Source organism: Saimiri boliviensis, chromosome 13 (genome assembly GCF_048565385.1).
Source record: "Saimiri boliviensis isolate mSaiBol1 chromosome 13, mSaiBol1.pri, whole genome shotgun sequence".
NCBI lineage: Eukaryota > Metazoa > Chordata > Mammalia > Primates > Cebidae > Saimiri > Saimiri boliviensis.
Window position 1 is genome coordinate 79,423,400 of NC_133461.1, and position 22,758 is coordinate 79,446,157.

Below are 22,758 nucleotides of genomic sequence, written 5' to 3' on the forward strand. Positions count from 1 at the left end.
AGGAGGCCAAAATTCTCTGCAGCTCTTACCTGGCGGTGATGCTTGGTATGTTCATAGTGTTTGCACCTTCCCTTGGAGGAGCATCCTGCGGTGCTATACGAGAGGAGAATCCCATGAGGCAATGTTTCACTAACTTTACCGATGGCACTGCAATAGCATAGAAACCTTAGTAAGTTGGCGCATCTATTCACAAGGGATTTTTGGGCTTTTCCCCTTGGCTGAGCCATTTACAGCCCCGTGACTAGGGAAAGGCTGGGGAGTCTCAGCTACAGCCTAACTCTAAGACCATAAATTGCAACAAACTCTTTGGTTTCCTTTTACAGAATTAGAGAGTGCAAGAGGATTTCAATTCCATATGGTGTGTTTAAAATAAGTACCTACTGAGTAGCTGCTGCACCTTTCTAATCCATGGCCCCTCCCATTTCACCCAAGTGTGTTTGAGGAGTCTTCCTGCTACAGCATGTCTAGAGGCACCTTAGGACTCTAAGAAAGCATCACTCTACGAAAATCCTGTCTCCTTTCTGCAGATACTGCCCAGCCTTGCAATTCATTCTGCTCCTTTTGCTTTATGTTTTCTTTGAGGGTTTATTATTAATTTTGACTTTTGAGGAATCTTGATCTTACAGTAGATGCATATTGAAGCCTTTGTGTATTTCCAAATCCGTAAATAATAGCAAATAATTTTCTCTGCTGCAGTATGGGGATACTACCATGACTTCGAAGGGTGATTATAAGGATACATGCAAGAATGTTTGAAATTAATAGATTCAATGAGCACCATGAAGCAACTTTAATATGGAAATATGATAGGTGAGCCATTACATCTTCCTGAACCTGTATGTTGATATGTAATCATGCAGTTCTTATCCTGGAACACAGATTCAACCCCATAATCATTTTTAACCCTCTGTGCTAGATAGGCATTGTCACATAATAAGAATTCGCACTTGCTGTTGTGATTTTTAAAAATCACATTCTAAACAAGACTTTGCACGTTAAATGCTTCTCTTTGGTTTTTAAAGACCCTGTGTGATCTGCTTGCCAGAACCTGGTCGCTTGCTGATCATAGATGGAGACAGTGTCTGAGCAGAAGTTCCCAAGGAGATGGACCACATCAAGAGGCAGTCATCACTGATACTCCTCTTCCCCTGCCCACCCAAGTCGAGAAAGGAGACATGACCTTTCCTACTGTCTCAACATAAGCATTGTTTCTGTACTTAGACTAGCCAAGGTGGGAAGTTCATGTAGGACAAAACTTTAATCCCACCTATCACCTCAGTGTGATCAGCGGCAGACAGAAAAAGCCACAAAAATGTCTTGACATCCCTCCTTCTTTTGTTCTATCATTTTTCTGAACCAGTCTAATCCATAAACCTTAACTGAGTCAAAACACCCAGGAAGAAGGACATCCTTTGGATATGTGATTTCTCAGCTTAAATTGGCAGTGACGGCATCACTCAGGTGTGTGAAGAGATGGGTTTGGAATAAGTTTACCTGTAATCCTTAGACACCTGCACTTGACTGATACTTCCTTATTTCAAGGTTACCTTTTGCCCTAGGGGGAATGGCTTGGGAAGGGTACACCCAAAGTAAAATCTGCCTAGCTGTGTTACCAACTGTCAGACTCTAAAGGCTGGCAGGTTGTGATGGAAACTGAGTTATGAGATGTCTAAGACAACATGCCCAAATTGGTCTCTCCTTTTCTCAAAGCCTAACTCTCCAGCCAACATTTGTCAGCTATTTTAAAAAATGAGGGTTGGGGGAAGGATAAGTGGGATAGGTGAATCTATCCCAATTTCTGTGAATCTCGAAATTTTTACTAAAGCTTTGAATCTTTCCTGGAATCATTCTTCAAACCTCACCTGAAAACACATTAAAGATTTTTATAATTTTCGAAGCTTTCATAATTATGAAAGAATGTGCATGTGTTGGGGGGTAGACAGAACAGCTCGTATGGGGATTGCTGACATTTCTGGTTGGTGTTGACCACCTGAAGGTCAAGGACAAACTGGCCCAAGTGATTTCTTCTGATTCCCTCCAGCTCTAAGTTCTGTAATTCTAATGGCTTTCAAAAAGAAAGTTGAAAATTGTTTATTTACCAGATTGCAAGATAGAGCAGATAAAGAAGTTGCAACAGTTTATCCCCAGTTTCAATATTGCTTCAAATATTTCAGGAAAAAATTTAAGAAAAAAATAAAAAGACTAAGTCCCCTTTTCAAGGCAGTAGATAAGCAGTGAAATTTCTCTGATTTCATTTTGTTTAATCATTTTATTTATTTATATTCTATGTATCTATCAGTCTATCATCTGTCTATATATCTACCTACCTACCTGTAGCTGACAGTGTGCAACTAATTTTTAAAATATAATTTAGGCAAGAAAAATTGAAAGGAATTTTTCCTAACACTTTAGCTGGACTGTTAATGTCTTGTGATTACTTACCATGACTTCCCTATGGATAATTTATAGATTTCTAGTTGAAGCATTGAACACCAAAAAAGACATGGAATCTGAGACCTGCCAATGACTAGAAGAAATGAAAGTTCTTCTACATACATGGCCAACATTTTGGTTATCTTTCTCTTTCAAGAAGTGATTTCCTTGAAAGCAACAAGCAAATCTTTCCTTTTCTGGAATACATGATAGGACTGCTTCTTAAGAAACGCCTCATATGTGATTTCCATAGCAATAATTCTACTTATTTCTATCTCTCTCAAGAAGTTTTATCATAGTTCAAATGAGTGAAAATAATGCCTATATTATTCAAATTATCCCCAATCTTCTCCAATTTACAAAATAACTAAATTGTTACAATTTATAAAATGTAGTACTTTACCACTAAAAAGTAACATTACATATTCTAGATAAAAACCACTCCTTTTAGGAGCTGAAAAAGCAACAAGGCATCAGAGAAAGCCCATGCATTAGTCTTGCAGAAGTGGTATAACAGTCACCCATCTATTCCCTATTTATTTATGTATTCATTCATGATCAGAATGTCAAAAAAATTATTATGGCTACAAAAAATGGCATGGATTAGCATGAAAGAAGACCAGAGCCAAGGAGAGCAGGTAGAAAGCGATTATAATCACTAGGATGAGGAAGGAGACCTGAACTGGGGCAGAGACATTTCTCAACTGGAAATCATGAAAAGCCATAGTCTACTGTACCGTTAGAAGAAAAATTGCAACTGACACAAATATATAGGAGTGCAATATATCTGCGTAGGGTCTTTGCAGTCTTGTTACCAAGCTGCTTTTCTTTTTATTGAAATTTGGTGATGTGGTCCCTGAGCACTTGGAGAAGAAAAAGAGTCATGCAGGAACCATATTCTGTTCTTTCTCCTACCTGACATAAGGCCATTGGGACCTCTGACTGTTCTTCATTGCTGCTTAAATAAGCCAAGCTGGAAAGATGAGCTGGTAGATTTATTAGCGTAGCTAAATTCTACTTTACGCATTTGGAGTTCTCCTCCCTAAGAAACGTTGGCTGAGATAATTCCTTCTTAAAAGGTCAATTAATAGTCTGAAATGTTTATGAAAAAAGTAACCCATGGCCAAATCTACATAAAAGTGTAAAGTAGAATAGATCCTTATTTGGACCACCTACTCAACCCATTTCTTATCATATTTTTTCCTGTCCCTAACTTCTTTTGCACCCTCTTTCCAATTTCCTTTTCGGATTTCTGCTTTCCATTAGATTTGACTCTAGTGCGGAATATTAGTATTTTAATGCAGATTCTGAAATAGTTCTCAAGGAGTAGGGATTGGGAAATTTGGACACAACTTTCCTAAGGGCCACTTTCAAATTGCCCATTCCCTCTGCTCTATCACATGTAAAGATTCTTATGCACCCCTCCTTGCCCTGGTTAAATACTACTATTCTTAAATTCTGGGTGTTAGAAACAGCAATAAAGAAATAGCAGGTAGTGAACTGTAGAGTTGAAGGTGGGAAACTTCATGCCCAAGAACTTACCTAATTCTATTAAGCAGAAGGTCAGAAAGACGAGTATTCCTCCTACTCTGAAGGCTTAGGCCTAGTGGTGTTTATGCTCTGAACACAAAAATCTTCAGGGAATGGGCTAGGCATGGTGGTTCACACCTGTAATCCCAGCATTTTGGGAGGCTGAGGCAGGCAGATCATGAGGTCAGGAGATCGAGACCATCCTGGCTAACACAGTGAAACCATCCCTACTAAAAATACAAAACATTATCCGGGTATGGTGGCACACACCTGTAGTCCCAGCTACTCGGGAGGCTGAGGCAAGAGAATTGCTTGAACCCAGGAGGTGGAGGTTGCAGTGAGTTGAGATTGTGTCACTGCACTCCAACCTGGGTGACACAGAGAGAATTTGTCTCAAAAAAAAATCATCAGGGAATGGGTTAAAATAAGTATAATCTACTAGAAATACTCTTCCAATTCTTTTTATCTGTACTTCATAGATGGAAAAAAAATCAAAAGACTTTCTGTGAGTTTATGCTTCCATGGGTGGCATAATAATTAACATATATGTAGAACTTACTATTGGCCAGGCACTAGGCTTAATGCTTTTTATATTAATATAATCGATCTATGTACTCTTTATGCACAATATTCTCATCTAACCTCCTGAGATATGCAATGTTATTACCAAAGTTTCAAAAAAATCTGAAGCACCTTAAAGATTTCAATAGTTTGCCTGAAGTCACAGTTAGTAAGTGACCAGTGCAGAATTCATGTTCTTAACCACCACTGTATGCTGTCTTTATAAAATATTGTATTATGAATTTACGTGGAGAATCTCTAGTGGGGTTCTAGTTTAGAAAAATCAAAGTATCGCTTCTCGGCCTTTTGGCTAAGATCAAGTGTAGAAAAATCAAAGTAATAAAAAAAGCGTGATTCAGAATTATAGAGCATCCGAATTGAAAAGGGCCATAGAGACAATGAGGGTCCCCCTCTCAGGAGATGATTTCACTGAGACTCCAAAAGCTAACATTTCTTTCCCCAACCACAGTAATGGATGGAATAACTGTGATCACAACTCAAGTCTTCTGAGTTCTCACTGATTATAGTAGAAGGGAGAAAGTGGTGGGATCAAGGAAATTTAATGAACTCGATAGAGAGATAAATATTTGAAGGAAGTGGATTGAGGATACTCTTAACTGCCTCTAAAACCATAAAATATTCAACCTGATATTTGTACTAATTCAGTCATTGTTAAGTTTTCTATATTGTCATTTATTGATAAATTCCTAAGTCCTTTTTGAAAGTGAATTCTCTAGGAGAATATCCAAATATTATTATGACATTTACACCTATGTGGTTAAGCAGCGTTCTTCTAAAATAATGTTCATTTTGGCACATTTTAGTTAGAACCAGGATCTCCAGATTCCAATTCACCCACCAATCCACTCCCTAGCTGGCTGATCTGTGAGCATTTCACGGGACTCTGCTGCCATCATCTGGAGAACTGAAGTCAGTAACAGTTGCTCGCTTGTTGCTTGTTACTTTAGAATCCCAGTACCAGATGAATAGAATTCCAGCTGGAGTGAAATAGACTTGGTAATAGTTGTGATTCAGGATCAGTATAGGGTAGGAAAAAGAAATGATTCTATTATAAGAGTTATGAAATATTCTGAAGAGTATGATAACCACATTGAAGCTAAGAAATTAGATTGTAAATGGAAAGTCTCATTAACTTATCCCCTAGGTAACATAAAATACATGTCATAGAAGTGGGTAAACTTTGGCATGTCTACAAATATGAAGGCATAATTTTCCTTTTTATACAGAAAGAATTTATAGTAAAGTTACAAAAGTCAGATAAAAAGGGTTGATTGTTTATGTTTATAAAGCATTTTAGTTTGCAGAATGACAGAAGTATATGCATGTGTGTCCCTGTATGTGTAATTTATTTACAGAAAGTTTGTTTTGTACACTGTGTCTACAGGCATATGTATACTGCATGAAACTATACTAAATTTACATATAATAAGATGATATGTGTAGTGAGATTATACTTTTTGGTGTATTATCTTGTTCTTTTTTAGAAGCCCTTCCTTTAATGGGACTCTCTTCCTATTTAGTCAGACTCATCCCTCTCTTTAAAAAAGATTCACATTTTTATTGAATGTAAAGGGTTCATGTTTAAATTTCCAGTTCTAAAATAAAGTCTTGAAGACATTTTAAGAAACAATATTCTTTAGACTCAAGTATTCAGTTCAAATACCCTATAGACCAGGCATCCCCAAACTTTTTACACAGGGGACCAGTTCACTGTCCCTCAGACCGTTGGAGGGCCGCCACATACTGTGCTCCTCTCACTGACCACCAGTGAAAGAGGTGCCCCTTCCTGAAGTGTGGCGGGGGGCCGGATAAATGGCCTCAGGGGACCGCATGCGGGCCGTAGTTTGGGGACGCCTGCTATAGACAATAGATATTTCAGGAAATTACATAGGGACAGTTTTTTACCATGCTTGAAATGGTCTTAGGAATTAAGGAAAATGAAGACAGCCTAAGGGACTGCTGGGACATTATCAAGTGTACCAAAAGATTTAATCAAAGTTTCAGAAGGAGAGTAAAGAAAGGGTAAATATTTGAAGAAATAATGGCCAATAATTTCTCAAATTGGTTGAAAAATATTCATCTATACAACTAAAAAGCTCAATAAACTCCAAGTAGGATAAATTCAAAGATATCCACACATGGAGACACATCGTAATCAAATATGTGAAACTCAAAGACAGAGAATCTTCAAATCAGCAAGACAAAAGTAACTCATCATGTACAAAGGATGACCAATCAAATTGAAAGCTGTTTCTAATCAGAAGCAATAGAGGCCAGAAAGAAGTAGGATGAAATATTTAAAGTGCTGAACGAGAAACAACGGCCAACAAAGAATTTAATAGTCAGCAAATCTATCCTCCAAATGTAAAAGATACATTAAGACATTTTAAAGGTTAACAAGAACTTAGATCTTGTTGATACATGAAAAAGTCTACAATAAATACTAATGGGATTCCTTGAGGTTGAAATAAAAGGACATTAGGCAGTAATTCAAATCCACATGAAGAAATAAAAAAGCATATATACATATACCAACCTATACTTAACCGACCCTAAAAACCAACTACACTTAACAGACATCCATATAACATTCCATCCAATAACAGAATAATACATGATCCTCCCAAGTATACTTTGAATAGTCTCCAGGATAGACTATGTATTAGACAATAGAGCAAGTCTTAAAAAAAAATTGGAAGAATTTGTCATAAAAAGTATGCTTTCCAACTACAATGGAATTAAATAAGAATACAATAAAAGAGAAAATTAGGAAAATTCACAAATATGTGAAAGTAAAAACAACACTTTTCTAAATAATGGGTCAAAATATGCAAAAAAAAAAAGAAAACCGGAAAACACAAGGGAAATTATAAAGTATTTTAAATTAACATAAATGAAAATATAACATATTAAAAATACACCATGCTCTTAAAGGTACTTAGAGGAAAATTTTTTAGATATAAATGGCTATTTATTTATTTATTTTTTTGAGAGAAGTCTTGCTCTGTCACCCAGCTTGGAGTACAGTGGCATAAACTTGACATACTGCAGCCTCTGCCTCCTGGGTTCAAGTGACTCTCCTGCCTCAGCCTCCTGAGTAGCACACCTAGTTAATTTTTGTATATTTAGTAGAGATGGGGGTTGCAGCATCTATGAAAAATTCACAGCCAACATCACAACTAATGGTGAAAGATTGAATGCCTTCCCTCTATGGTCAGGAACAAAATAAAAATATAAGCTCTCACCACTTCTATTCAACAATGTACTGATGGTTCTTCCAGGGCAATTAGGCTAGAAATGAAATAAGAAACAATTTAAAAAACCTATTAGAACAAATAAACATATTCAGTAAGGTTGCAGGATATCAATATACAAAAATCAATTGTGTCTCTGTATACTACAAATGAACCATCTGAAAATAAAGCTAAGAAAACAATTTCATTTACAGTAGCAATAAAAATAAAATAGTAATCAAATTGACAAAAGTAGGACAAAACCTATGATCTACACATTATAAAACATTGTTGAAAGAAATTAAAGAGAATCTAAGTAAACCATCAGATCTCGTGAGAACTCACTATCACATGAACAGCATAGGGGAAACTGCCCCCATATTCAATCACTTCCCACTAGATTCCTCCCTCGACTCATGGGGATTACAATTCAAGATGAGATTTGGGTGGGGACACAGAGCAAAACTATATCAATAGATCAGAAGATTTGATGCAATTAAAATACTTCCAAAATTGATCTATAGATTCAATAGACTCACAGTTAAAATCCCAGCTAGTTTTCTTGCAGAAATTAACACACTGATCCTAATCCACATGAAAATGCAGATACCCAGATTAAACAAAATAATCTTGAAAAAGAATAACAAAGTCAGAGGACTTACTGTTCCCAGTGTCAAACTTACTACATAACTATAGTAATCAAGACAGTGTGGTACTAGCATAAGGTCAGACATGTAGATTAACAGAATACAACTAAGACTCAAAAATAAAGCCAGACATTTAAAGTCAATTGTGTTTTTTATTGACAAGAATAGTCTTTGAATAAATGATAGCCACAATAAGAAGAGTAAAGTTGAATCCCTTTCTTACACAATAAACAAAAATCAACTCAGAATACATCATAGAGGTTGGGCACATTGGCTCATGCCTGCAATACCAGCACTTTCAGAGACTGAGGCAGGTGGCTCACTTAAGCCTAGGAGCTTGAGACCAGCCTGGACAATATAATAAAATTCCATTTCTACAAAAAATACAGGAATTAGCTGGGTGTGGTAGTGTGCACCTGTGGTCCCAACTACATTGGAAGCTGGGCAGAAGGATCTCCTGAACCCAGAAGATCAAGGCTGCAGTGAACCATGACTGTACCACTGCACTCCAGCCTGGGTGATGGTGTGAGACCCTACCTTAAAAAGAAGAAAAAAAAAAAAGAAAAAGAAAGACAAGAAAAAGAAAAAAGAAAAAAGATCATAGATCTAAATGTAAGAGTTGAAAATACAGAATTTTTAGAAGAAAGTTTTGGAGTAAATCTTGCTCACCTTAGGTTGGTCAAAACCCTCTTAAATAACACTTTACAACCATTAGGATGACCATTATTTTTAAAAAATGAAGAATAAGTATAGGTGAGAATGTAGAAAAATTGGAACCTTTCTGCATTTCTGATGGGAATACAAAATGGTTTAGCTGCTGAAGAAAATGGTATGGTGACTCCTCAAATAATGAAACATAGAATTTGCATTTGATTTAGCAATTCTATTTCTGGATGTATACATAAAAACATCAAAAGCAGGAACTTGAACAGATATTTGTGCCCCAATGTGCATATCAGCATTATACACAGTCCGTAAAGGGTGGAAACCACCCAAATATCCATCAACAGGTAATTTATAAGAAAATGAGGTATAGATCTATATAACAGAATGTTATTCAGCAAGAAAAATACAACAGAATAATATTCAGGAAGAAAAAGAAATGACGTTGTTTGTTTTTTGAGATGAGATCTCACTCTGTTACCCAGGATAGAGTGCAGTGGCTCAGTCACGGCTCCCTGCAACCTCTGCCTCCAGATTCAAGCTATTCTTCTGCCTCGGTCTCCCAAGTAGCTGGGATTACAGGCACATGCTACCATGCCCAGCTAATTTTTATATTTTTGGTAGAGACAGGGTTTCACCACATTGGCGAGGCTGGTCTTGAACTCATGACCTCAAGTGATTCTCCCACCTTGGCCTCCCAAAGTGCTGGGATTACAGGTGTGAGCCACTGTGCCCGGCTGAAATAAGGTATTGATACATGTTACAGCATGGCTGAATAAAAGGAGGCAGACACAACAAACCACATACTATAGGATTTTTTTTTTTTAATGAAATGACCAGAATAGGTAAATCTACAGTGACAGAAAGTAGACTAGTGGTTTTCAGGGCTGTGGGTTGAGTAGGAAGAGTGACTTTTATTGGGTATGGGTTTTTTTTTTTTTTTTTTTTGAGGTGAGGAAAAGGTTCTAAAACTGATTGTAGTGATGACTACACAACTGTGTTTGTATAAAGAAACTCATTGAATTGTACACTTTAAATGAGATATATACTTATTTCATGGTATTTGAATTATATCTGAATAAAGATGTTCTAAAGATAGGACAGAGCCTGGATCTCTGAGAAAGAACCCAGTTCTCCACCTCCCTCCACATATGTGCCATGCTTCAGGTTAGTAAGGGTGACAGGGCAAGGAAAATATGATATCTGTATGACATGCAAGGAGAGAATGAGAGAGATGCTTCCCTTTTCATATGGATTCTCAGTGGGGTGCTATTTAAAGTGTGTCTGAAAACAATGCAAGATGATCACAGAAGAAACATGACAGCGCCTGTAAACAGGGAGAAATGCAGAGAGAAACCCACTGAGGTTCCCACGTCCTGACACACAAATGCATATACAGGAGGAGAGTTAAAAATCCCAAACAGCAGAGACACTAAAATGACATTAGGTCAACGAAGGTGCCACAAACACACCAAGTGAGAAATGGATCCTCTTCAGTGATGGTGCCAGGAAAACTGGATATCCACATGCAGAAGAATGAAACTAGACCCCTTTCTTTCACCTCATACAAAAACTAACTTGAAATGGATTAGAGACTTAAATGGAATACCCAAAACTACAAAACAACTAAAAGAAAGTAATGGTTCAAGATGTTAAACTAGGCAAATATTTTATAGCTAAGACTTCAAAATCACAGGGAACAAAACCCAAAGCAGACAATTGGTGCTATATTAAGTGAAAACCCACACAGCAAAGAAAGCAATCAACTAATTGAAGAGACATCTGTAGAACTGGAGAAAATATCTGCAAACCATTTATCTGACATGAGACTAATATGCAGAATATACAAGGAACTCAATGGCAAAATAATAATAATAATAATAATAATCTGATTAAAAATAGGAAAATGACCTGAATAAACATTTTGCAAGAGAAGACATACAAATGGTATATAAAAATGTTTAACATCATTAATTATCAGAGAAATGAAAATCAAAACTACAATGAGCTGTCATGTTACTCCAGTTACAATGACTATTATCAAAAAGACAAAACAAAACAAAACAATAGGTTCTGACAAGGGTTTGGAGAACAGGGGACTCTTACACTCTCTTGGTAGAAACGTGAATTAGTATAGCTGCTATGGAAAACGTATAGGAATTCACCAAAAAACTAAAAGTAGAACTACCATATAATCCAGCAATTCTACTACTGGATATCTATCAAAAAGAAGAAGGAGGAGGAGGAGGAGGAGGAGGAGGAGAAGGGAAAGAAGAAGGGCAGTGTATCAAAAAGATAACTGCACTCCATGTTTATTGTAGGTCTATACACAATAACTAAGTTATGGAAGCAGCCTAAATGTTCATCAAAAGATAAATAGATAAAGAAAATATGATACATATAAACAATGAAATACTATGCAGTCATTAAAAAGGATGAAATCCTGTCATTGGCAGCAAAATGGATGAGGCTGGAGGACATTAGGTTCACCACATATTCACCCATACATGGGAGTTAAAAGACAATTGAGTTAATGGAAGTAGAGAGTCAAATTATGGTTATTAAAGGATGAGAAGGGGAGAGAGAGGGAGAGAAGGGGAGAGATTGATTAGAGAATGCAATGTTACAGCAGGACAGGAGGAATAATTCCTAGTATCCTTCATGATTAACTATAATTTTCAAAAGACTAGAAGGGAGGATTTTGAATATTCACAACACAAAGAAAGTGACAGAAGTTTAAGGTGATGGATGGATATGCTAATTACCCTGATTTGATCATCATACACTATATATCCATATCAAAATATCACTCTGTATTTCCAAAATATATGCAATTATTACATGTGAACTAAAAGTAATAGGAAAAAAAATTTAGAGGAAATGAAAAGACAAGGGTTACTGAAAAGGGTTTTGCAGATTTCAAGACTAGGAGACTGGATTTCAGTAACAAGTGATAGAGCCTGACCCAAAGCAGGAGAGGCAGATTCACTGGTTGTTGATGCAGAAGTGATGGAAGGAGACAACGACAGACCAAAGTTAATTAGAAACCTCAGGAGAAATCAGTGAAGACTGTGGCTCACTTCGAGAATGCTCATGATGCTAAGTCGGCTTACTCTTGCATTTAAGTAACATTCTGGGAAGAAGGAGAGAATAAGAACCTTAGGAATGAAAATAGCGCCGATAGAAAAATTCATATTTTGAATTGACTAAGTTTAAATTCTGAAACCCTGGGGTTTTACACAAAGAGTCTGAATGTACTTGGATGAGGCTAAGGTTTAATCCAGAAGGGACTAAGTGATTATGAATGCTTTAGATTAATTTTTCCTTTTCTGCCATTAAGTGGAAAGGGTTGCTGGTAAACTGCTGAGTTCAGTTAGAGAAAATAGAGAAAATTACATTCCCTCAGCACCAAGTCAGGATGAGTAAACTTTAAACTTCTTGCCAACCATTAAGGAAACAGAGTACTCAAGGTATGATCATGAGGTAGCATCCTCATGGCCAACGAAACAGTCGAGTAATAGGCTGAGTTTTCAGTCCAAAGTTGTGAAAAACTGTGAAATCATGAAAAAGCAATGGGCTGAAAGTCAGCATGCCTGGGATTGAGCATGGTGATTCCACTAACTGGCTATGTGACTTTGGACAACGTGACTGGATCTCTTAAAATTCATTTGCCTCCCTTTAAAGGAATTGAATTAGATAACTAGTTAGGTTTCTTCCAGCTCCAAAGCACTGATTCTCACGTCTCATGTGGCCAGTGAGGAAGTGCCTCCACTTCCCGGCCAAGTTCAAATGGACATTGCATTTTAAGAGATGGAACCCTCTTCTCTTTGCTCAGGCAGTTCCCTAGAGGCTGAGCTAAGGACAGCCAGCTATAAAGTGCAATTACCTGGGATGTGCTGCTGGTTTCTGCTTTTGCAGCCACAGTTTGTAATTCGCTCAGGAATAAGCACATCATTGTGACAGACCGCACAGTAAAACAAGGCTCTGGACAAGGGAAGAAAAGCAAGAATGACTTACGTGAGTCTTAACACCAAGGAGATGTGGTGCTGACTCAGTAGGCCTCCCATTAAGCTGTTTTTGCTTTAGTGCTTTCCCCCCATAAAGTAATTTTTAAAAATTACCTTTTGACTTCCTTTGGAGTTTCAGCAATAAAGAACCCTAATGTGTTCCTATGTATCTTAACTTGTGCAGGGGGATTTAGTATCAGACCACTGGAAACGAAAACAAACACACGGTAACGTTTCTCTCTGATTTCAGTGGCAATAGTTGGTGCTGCTTTCTGTTATGATCAATGGATTCTAAGTTGCTAAGTTAATCAGTTTCAATCTCCTTTTACTGCTGGAGAATGTGAATTTGACATTTGTAATCCTTTGTTTGATTGTGGCTGACTATACAAAGGGAAGCCAGGGAACAATCTGATCAGTGAGCTGAACACGCAGTGGATCTGCGCAGCGATGCTCCTTCCGGATTGTCATGCATCTGAGATGGCCCAACCAACTCAGGTGCATGACACCTAGCTGATTTAAGCTATCAAATGACAAATACGCCAAGACCATACAGTTGCCAGGCCTAGCATCATCCTAGTAATGTTCTTCTTTGGGCCACTTGTCATTTAAAATTAATATTTAATTAACCAGCTGTATTCAAAAGTTCCTTGTATTCACCTATGCAGATTTTGGGGTTGTGCATTTCTTTTGACTTCACTTTTGTTTATGTTGATTGCAAGATTTTTGAGAGCAGAAACCATGTGAATTATTTCCATTATTACATTACTTGAACTTTTTGATTTTCTATTTTCGTGTGGTTTATGTGTTTGAGAATACTGTGTTATTATTTTCTGTCCCTGATACTCTTTGATGCATTACTCTGCTACGGTTTTTAGAATTACCCACATTTCTTCCTGTTTATCAGGATCTCCTGCCTTTATTTCCTTCAATTCAGATGTCTAATATGGTGAAGTCTTACAGTCCTATAATTCCCCTTATTTCTTTTTTGCAGAATGGAAGTTATTCTTTCCTCTTTTAAAAATCATCCCTCATCTTGTATTCACATTGAAATTAGGTGAAATTTTAATTCTGGCAAAGCTTATTCTGTTGTTGGCATACTCACACCTTGCAAGTGTTAGAGAACCCTCACAAAAATAAATGGGCTTGCACAGCCAAAGTTCTTCAGCCCTATGCCAAGAATAGACCCAGGCTGTATAGCTGTGTTCACGAAGATTACTACCTAAGACAATGGATAGCCTTTTCTGAGTATTTGCCGACTTATATTAGTGAGTGTAATAACTGGTTTTAATTTTGAAAGGAAAAGAAAATACAGCTGTGACCCCTTAAATATTATCGGATGATGCTCACTAACTAGCAGATACATGTTTAGTTGTGTCTTAGTTGTCTCTCTCTCTCTTTTTTTTTTTTTTTTTTTTAGACAGTTTCACTCTTGTTGCCCAGGCTGGAGTGCAATGGTGCCATCTTGGCGCACTGCAACTCTGCCTTCCAGGTTCAAGTGATTCTCCTGTCTCAACCTCCTGAGAAGCTGGGATTATAGGCATGTGCTACCATGCCCAGCTAACTTTTTGTATTTTTAGTAGAGATGGAGTTTCACCATGTTGGCCAGGCTGGTCTCAAACTCCTGACCTCAGGTGCCTCAGCCTCCCAAAGTGCTGATATTACAGGTGTGAGCCACCGTGCCTGGCCATTCCTCCATTTTTTTTTTAAGGTGAGCATTTTCTCTGAACTTATATTAAATATCTAGCTATGAAGATACTCTCACAATAAAACATATATTCAATTGTATTTGAGAAAAGAGGTGAGCCTCTCTTAAGGATTTTCCTAAAGTGGTGTTATTCGTGATTCCCTTTATGTTTTGCCCGGTTGCTCTATCAGAGAATGTTTGTCCCCGAAACAAAATCATTACACTATGTGATTGGGGTCAGATCCCTAAGAAAAACTCTTATAAAATTATCCAAGGCTTTTGTGAGTCTTAGGAGCTCTTCAAGCTTGCCAATTAGAAGAGGAATGAAAAGGTAAGAAGAGAGGGTTTTCCCCAGAATTTCAATGTATTTGCTTAAAGCCCAGATATTTAAATGTGCAGTCTTCCTTCCACCAATGATGGCAGCAGTGAATTTACTACAGGATGGTGACAGAAGCACAGGCCTGGAACCAGAGTACCTGAGTTCAGATCCTGGCTCTGCCACTTGGGAGTTGTGTGAGGTTGGGAAAATGATTTAACTTTCTGGGGTTCAGCCTCCTCCTCTGTAAAACTAGACTAGTAATAACATCTTACAGCACTGTTGTGAGGATTATTCAAGAGTTAACATAGGTAACGGGTCTATAACAGTGTTGGTCACAAAGTATCAATCATGTAAAAGAATGTTATTATCAATAGATTTGCCAAATCAGAAGTTAATTCCTTGGATTCACTAGACTTCCCAGTGAGAAGCCAAAGTTATATCTCTGCTTCAGCAGCTCCCTCTTTCATCGGGGCACATGTGTTTTGAGTAGTAAACAGGACTTCTTCAACCTACGTGGGATTAGTTGCTAAATAAATATTCATGTTTCTGGTCTGTGATGTCCTAACAGTCATCTTAATAAAGTTTACAGAAATCTAGATTGTTGAGAGGCGAAAGGATCTTAAGGACATTTGGTTGTAGTTTCCAAATCCCAGTGAATGAACCAATTATATCATGGAGACTTGAGAAATAATACTCAGGCTCACCCTTGAAGACTTTGATTTTGCACAGTCAGTGTGGGGTTTTGTAATCTGTAAGTCTTTTAAAATTTTGTAAATAATTCTGACATATAGCCCAGGTGATTGAAAGCCAAAGTGGTTACTAAAACTCGATAAAAATTTTAGGCCAGTCTGAAACCCAAACTAGCTGGCTTATGATTCCAAGTCTATGCTTTTTACTACGACCTGTTTCTAGTAGGAGGCCCATTTATGCAGATATTTACATTCAGAGGTTTTGATTTTGAGATTTGCTTGAGCATGGCAGGATTTTTAAGCAGAACTTAGCCAGCCAGGCAGTATTACTTGTTATTCTTTTCTTTGTGACCTGCTTCTTCCAATATCCCACTGATGTCTTCTACCCAGATGCCCTCTACATCCTCTTAACTCAGATCTTTTCTTTTTTCCAGCCTTTCACATATAATAATTCCTTTATAGTTCATCTAATAAAATTTAAAATTATTGCATTTTGAATGTTTTCCTAAAATTTTAGAATTTCTGGTAGTGTCAATTTTAGAACTGGAAGGTGTGTAAGAAAGCCATTAACTCTATTTCCTCATTCTACAAATGATGAATCCTTCACAATCACAGGGCCAGCAAAATAGTCAGGATCAGAATCTAATCTGTTAATTCCTATTTAGCACAAGTTAATTTTTCACTAAAACGGACACATGAGCCAACATAGTCTTTCTTGCCCTCATCCCATTTAAGTTCCAGCCCTTTTCTTTATGCATCTTTTTTTCTCTGTATTATAGTATCTGTTTGTCTTTCTTTCCCCCCTTTTCTCCTATTTAGGCTTATGTACATTTCATTTGTTCTGAATTTTATTTTGCATAATGTGATGACTTCTCTTACTCTCATATTTATTCACTTATGCGTTCTCAGGACATGCTGATGTCTGGTGATGTTACCTCTCCTTTATCCACTCTATCAATAATAGCCTTTGTCCAGTAGACTGGTCAGATTCCCATTTTGCCATATTTTATCATTTACTTTTCTTAAAAATTATTTTTTTTGTAGAGAGAGCCTTGGTCTGTCACCTAGGCTAAAGTGCGGTGGGGTGATCTCAACTCACTGCACCTCTGCCTCCCAGGTTCAAGCAATTCTTGTGCCTCAGCCTCCCAAGTAGCTGAGATTACAGGGCCAGGTGCCCCACCATGCCCCACTAATTTTTGTATTTTTAGTAGAGATGAGGTTTCACCATGTTGGCCAGGCTGCTCTCCAACTCCTGGCCTCAAGTGATCTGCCTGCCTCAGCCTCTCAAAGTGCCGGCATTACGGGCATGAACCACTGTACCTGGCCTTGTCCTCTACTTTCCATGGTCAGTGTTTGTGGGAACATTTTTTTTTAATCACAAATAATTCTCTTTTGTAGTATTATTTCATGATCAAGATTTGGTAATATTATTAAGGAAAACCGATCTGAATAGGTGACCATTTCTTCTTCTCTCTGCTCCTGAGAGAGAACTGGGGCAGGGTCTGAGGACAAAGGGGAAGTGTTTACCTACGAGGGTTACCACCCTAACCTCAGCCATCAGAGACTGCACTGTATGACCCACAGCAAGGGAGCCGAGGAGCCCCAGAGGCTGCCTCTGAACCAACCCACCAATGGAAAAAAGCTTAGTTATGACTGCATTTTGGAAAAAGTCTTAATCACAAAGATTCTCCAGAAAAAAAAAAAAAAAAGAAAAGAAAAAAAAAAAAAAAACTAAAAAGATGAGCAGACTTATTGGTACCAGAAACCATCTTTGAAGAGGGACTTGTATTCAATGGCTATCAACAGGAGCCGCATCTTCTGAAAGCAGAGCCTGGGAAGGAAGACGAGGAGTTGTAAGGAGAGAGAGAACATAAGGGCACCAGTGAACAAGAAAATAACTAACACTCTGTGTCCTGCACCTAGGAGGAAACCAGTATCTTAGAGGAAAAACTCCCAGTATGGAATGATTCCTTGTAAGGGAGTCAACCTGAAGTAACCAAGAGTCCATGTGCCAACCGGGAAAGAGATGAAATTTCCCCACCCCAACTGTAAGCTTCTAAGTGGCAGGGACCCTGGGCGATCCATTCTTAGATGTTCAGTGTGTAATGGAGCCTGGCCTACAGTATGCCCTCAATGCACCTTGTTGAAAGAATGTTGTTGCCTGAAAAATGAGGGAAGTATTTCGCTTCACTTACCGGGCAACTTCAGGAAAACTCATTCCAACAAAGTCATCAGAGAGACGTTGGGTCAGAATTTTGTTCTTCATGCCATTCAAGAAATGTTTCTGCCACGTCTGTTTAGGAGAAACCTGGAATACACAATTATGTCACATGAAGCAAAATGACAAGGAAGGTGGAATGTTAGAATTCATGTTCTGTTAAGCAGTGAACGATTTATTAAAAGGAGATTTATCTTAGTGCCTAACTAGAGACATGTTAAAGGAGTAACTAAAAGGTTAGCTCCATCTCAACTATTTTCACCAGAGTTCAGGATAAGGCAGACACATCAGGACTTATTTTCTTCCCAGACTGCACTCAAGTTTCCTTGCTGGCAGTGAGAATTCTCCATTGCCCACCCCTGATTTCAGCTTTTGAGTTAGTAAAAATCAGATGGTAAGGCTAATGTGAAATCTAAATTACCTCTCTCTGGATATGACTCTTCAAAATTGGTTTAAAACATTTTAGCTTTCTTCTAACCATGTACCTCAAAGAAGCAAATACTCAGACTTCTGCCCAGTATCAGAACCCTTCATAAGCTCAGATGAACTCGAAGGGCTACCCTGACACGTGGAAGAGAGAGAATGGAGAAATCAAGGCACACAGTATGTTTCTAGAGAAATGGGAGATGTGAAAGGAGAGAGATATCTCAAAAAGGCTAAATGCACTGAACCTAACAGAAAGGCTGTTAGGAACTCACGGCTGATGTTTCATCTAAGATCCTCTCCTCATCCTTCTTCACCCACTGCCATGAGAATCACCACCACACTGCTCTGATATAGCAAGACAGGCTTCTTAAAGCCCAGAATCTCCGATGAAAATCTTGAATTCCATTTTTTTTTCTTTTTTTGAGACGAATCTTGCTCTGTTGCCAGGCTAGAGTGCAGTGTTGCGATCTTGGCTCATGGCAACCTCTGCCTCCCAGGTTCAAGTGAATCTCCTGGTGGCTGAGACTACAGGTGTGTGCTACCATGCCCAGTTAATCTTTTTATTTTTAGTAGAGACAGGGTTTCACCATGTTGGCCAGGATGGTCTCAATCTGTTGACCTTGTGATCTGCCCGCCTTGGCCTCCCAATGTGCTGGGATTACAGGTGTGAGCCACCACTCTCGGCTGAAAATCTTGGATTTCTAAACCTTTAGGAGCACTGTGCTGTGTAGAGATATGGTTGGTTCAGAAATTCTCTTCAGATGGTCATGATGCAGTATGGGAAAAGCAAGACAAAAACAAATACACAGACAACGATTCTGCCCTACCAAAAAAGACAGACTATTTTGGGCAATCCAGTGCCTGCTTCTGCCATCAAGATTCAGCTGAATGAATCTTCTTCCTTTTCTCACTTTCTTTGAGTCCTCTCATGAGGAGGACTCTGATCATTGGGTAGTTCCTATCACTGTTTAATTTCCAATAACTAAAGAAATTGGCTTATTTCTAAATGTTTCAGTTTTTGAAAGAAGATAAAAAATGATAACCTGGGGATGGAGAAGACTTCCTGAGGTAGTTTTAAAAAGATCAGAAAAGAAAATGGGGAATTTGGATAGTAGAATCCAGGTGCTCAAGTAAGCCTGTTGGATCAGATCTAATCTAAATTTAAGTTTAAGGCAATGCTCTAAACCAAGAACCAACCGGAAATGATCTTCAAGCTACAATTTTTCACAATATGATCAATATAATTAAAATACATTGCATTGATTCAAGGTCTTTTCATCTGAGTTCTCAGAAGTTTTACAAATATTAATTCAATACTTAGAAAAAGCTGGTTATGAGATTAATAACTTTAATTTTATAGGTAGAGAAATTGACAGTCAGGGAAAGTAAGGGCCTACTCTGAGAGAAATGGAGCATAAAACTCTGGAGTCCTGGCCATTAAAGCAAAGTCGATAGTTTCTTACAGAATCTAAAGCACCAGAGAAGAATTCAGTTTTCACACATTTTGCCAGATTCTGTTCAGTTTAGGATTCCTGAAAACAGATTTCAGACTTCACTCAAGAAAAAAAATTATGGAGACCACAAATATTTCTCAACTCCTGTAAGCTAAAATCCATCTTGTATAAATAATGACGGGTAATCATTCTTAGTGAGGGGGTTACAACTCTAGATCTTATTTTTATTTTGTTTACTTACTTATTTATTGAGACACAGTCTCACTTTGTTGCCCAGGCTGGAGTGCACTGGCATGATCTCGGCTCACTGCAACCTCCACCTCCTGGGTTCAAGTGATTCTCCTGCCTCAGCCTCCCCAGCTACTGTAACTACAGGTGCATGCCACCATGCCTGGCTAATTTTTATGTATTTTTAGTAGAGACAGGGCTTCACTATGTTGGCCAGGCTGGTCTCAAACTGCTGAGTTCAAGTGATCCGCCCGCCTCAGCCTCACAAAGTGTTGGGATTTACAAGCACAAGCCACTGTTCCCGACAACTCTAGCTTTTTTTTTTTTTTTTTTTTTTTTTTTTTCAAAGAGAAACACAGTAGGATGGTTTTACATCTCTATCTTTTATAGTTTCATGAAGGAGGCTAAGTCTTCATATAGAGTTATCATTCTATTTATTTTCATTCATTTTCTCCAGCCATGGAGATTGAAATCACAATAATCTCAAGAAATATTGATGTTCTCTGCTACTTTCCAAATACACAACACAAAGACAATGTCCGTATAGACCATTTTCTAGGCTTTAGACAGTGACCACTAAATGAAAGTAAAAGCTCATGTGTTGTAGCTGCATGAAGGCTCATTCCCTACACCCTGAATGTCATTTTTTAAAATCCGTATATTCTATCTCTTTACATTCACAGAAAGAATCACAGAAGCATTTCATTTGCTGCAATTAGCATACAACTGGCCAGAGCACTTCTCACTTCTTTTACTTTTTCTTAAATAGCACAAGGGAAGAAACAGAGAAAGATGCAAACATTTGTACTGAACAGAGGAAAGAGAGAACTGAGGAAAGAGTGAGCAAAGAGAGGTCAAGAGGGAAGTCAAGTGTGTAAAAGGCAAGCATGGACTCAGAATAAAATGGAAAGTAAGGTCATTCTCTGCAAGGGCTTTAGGAAAGAAAGACCAGGACCAGGCAAGGGTTAGAACACCTTGCCTGGCGTATTTCATGAAAATGGTATTTGGAAGACCACCTTTTATGCTACAGAATTTTATCCCAAGAGTCACTTTTAGCCCCTTACTTTGTCTCAGACAAAGGTATCAAAAATCTTGATGTGAGACAGTGTGTGGAGATAACAACAGAGGCATAGAGCACTGAGGTAACAACACTGTGGACCAGACAGTTCTATGCTGTGATCAAATTAGTTCGTTTCACCAATTCACTGCTGGGAAACTAACTTAAAATATTACTGAGGGGAAGTACAAGACATTAGGCACTCATTATGTGGTCACTGTTACTATTCCAGCATGCAATTCTCCCTAAAACAACCTAGAAAAATTAGATTTTAATTATTATTTGTATCATTATTTCTATTTGATGAATGTAATTATTATTATACCAATTATTATTTTGTATTTAATTTGTTTTGAAATATATGAATCCTTCATTAATAATATAACCTTTATTTATATTTTCACTTTCAATAACTCAATACTTCTACCTTGATGAATTTACTTTCATTTATAACATCCTGGACTGTAGTTAGGAAGCAGAGTTATAATTTTTTCTGTTTTGTAGATAAATACTCTAAGACAGGAATAAGATAAATGATTTCTTCAAGGTCAATGTGGTACCTAGGACTTTTAAATCCAGATCTTCTCATTCCTTTCAGCTCAAGCAGAAGTTAAATCTCATTTCTTGGGGCCTTCATGCTTCTCTCAAAATTTTTGTTCTGCTTCTGATGTCAATATGTAGGACATGGGACAGAACCAAGAATCAACATTAATTTACAAGGTTACCTTTTTGTTTTGCTCCACAAATAGAGACGTAAGGAGGGTACACAAGCCTGGCACCAAACAGCCCTGGGCGATGAATCCAAGCTTTAATTCAGCAAAGCAGATGATATTGTCTCCAGTGTTCCAGTTCCAGCTGGGAATCATTGGCAGATAGACCTGTTCCATAGTACAAAGCAGGTCACGCCTCAAGAAAGCTCTTTAGGATGAATGTCTTACTTTCTTTAATTTACTTGAAATCATTTATTTTTCATTCTTGCACATAAAAGTAGTGCCCAGGTCAATGAAAATAATAAGAACAAATTCAGCATTTGAAAGTGGTTAGTGGTCAATGACTCTCATATTCTGCAGCAAAAATAGCCATAGTTGCAAAATCAGGTCAAATGACTTAAACCTCGAATTCTGTCCCCAATTTACATTCTTAAATTATTATCCATCTTAATGAGACTCCAAATTTTACCTGGGATTAGCAAAAACGTTTTATTTACACATCCGTTAGAAATAAAAATGTTCCACTAGCTTTACAGATAAAAAGAGGGGGAGACTGAATATGCTAGAATGTTGCAATACCTTGTTATGGGATTGAAGTATCTGTATGATGACTCTGCTGGTAGGGAAATAGTTCTTGATCGAGAGCACCCTATATAAATCCCAAACAGTCACATTAATGATGTGTCATATCCAAAGGGCTTTGTAATGTAATTCAATTCAGAGTTAAATTAATATGTAGGTAAGTGTAGAAAAACTTATCATATAATACATTTTATTGTTATGTTATTTTCTAAAAATGTTTTTAGTAGCATACACAGAAGAGCATAATTGTTTTCATGACTTTGCGAACTAAGTATATGGAATGATTATCTCTTGGT

General features: G+C 37.7%; 1 protein-coding gene across 1 annotated transcript in view; it reads right to left on the bottom strand.

Moving 5' to 3' along the window:
- KCNU1 (potassium calcium-activated channel subfamily U member 1) overlaps positions 1 to 22,758 on the bottom strand; it is a 129,785-nt gene that overhangs the window by 64,106 nt on the left and 42,921 nt on the right. Inside the window, exons 13-19 of the mRNA XM_010348739.3 lie at positions 22,460 to 22,529; positions 21,896 to 22,048; positions 17,983 to 18,095; positions 17,547 to 17,618; positions 13,210 to 13,299; positions 12,975 to 13,072; positions 30 to 147 (exon numbers count right to left, since the gene is read on the bottom strand). Of these exons, the coding sequence (XP_010347041.1) occupies positions 30 to 147; positions 12,975 to 13,072; positions 13,210 to 13,299; positions 17,547 to 17,618; positions 17,983 to 18,095; positions 21,896 to 22,048; positions 22,460 to 22,529 (714 nt within the window). The remainder of the gene's footprint in view (positions 1 to 29; positions 148 to 12,974; positions 13,073 to 13,209; positions 13,300 to 17,546; positions 17,619 to 17,982; positions 18,096 to 21,895; positions 22,049 to 22,459; positions 22,530 to 22,758) is intronic.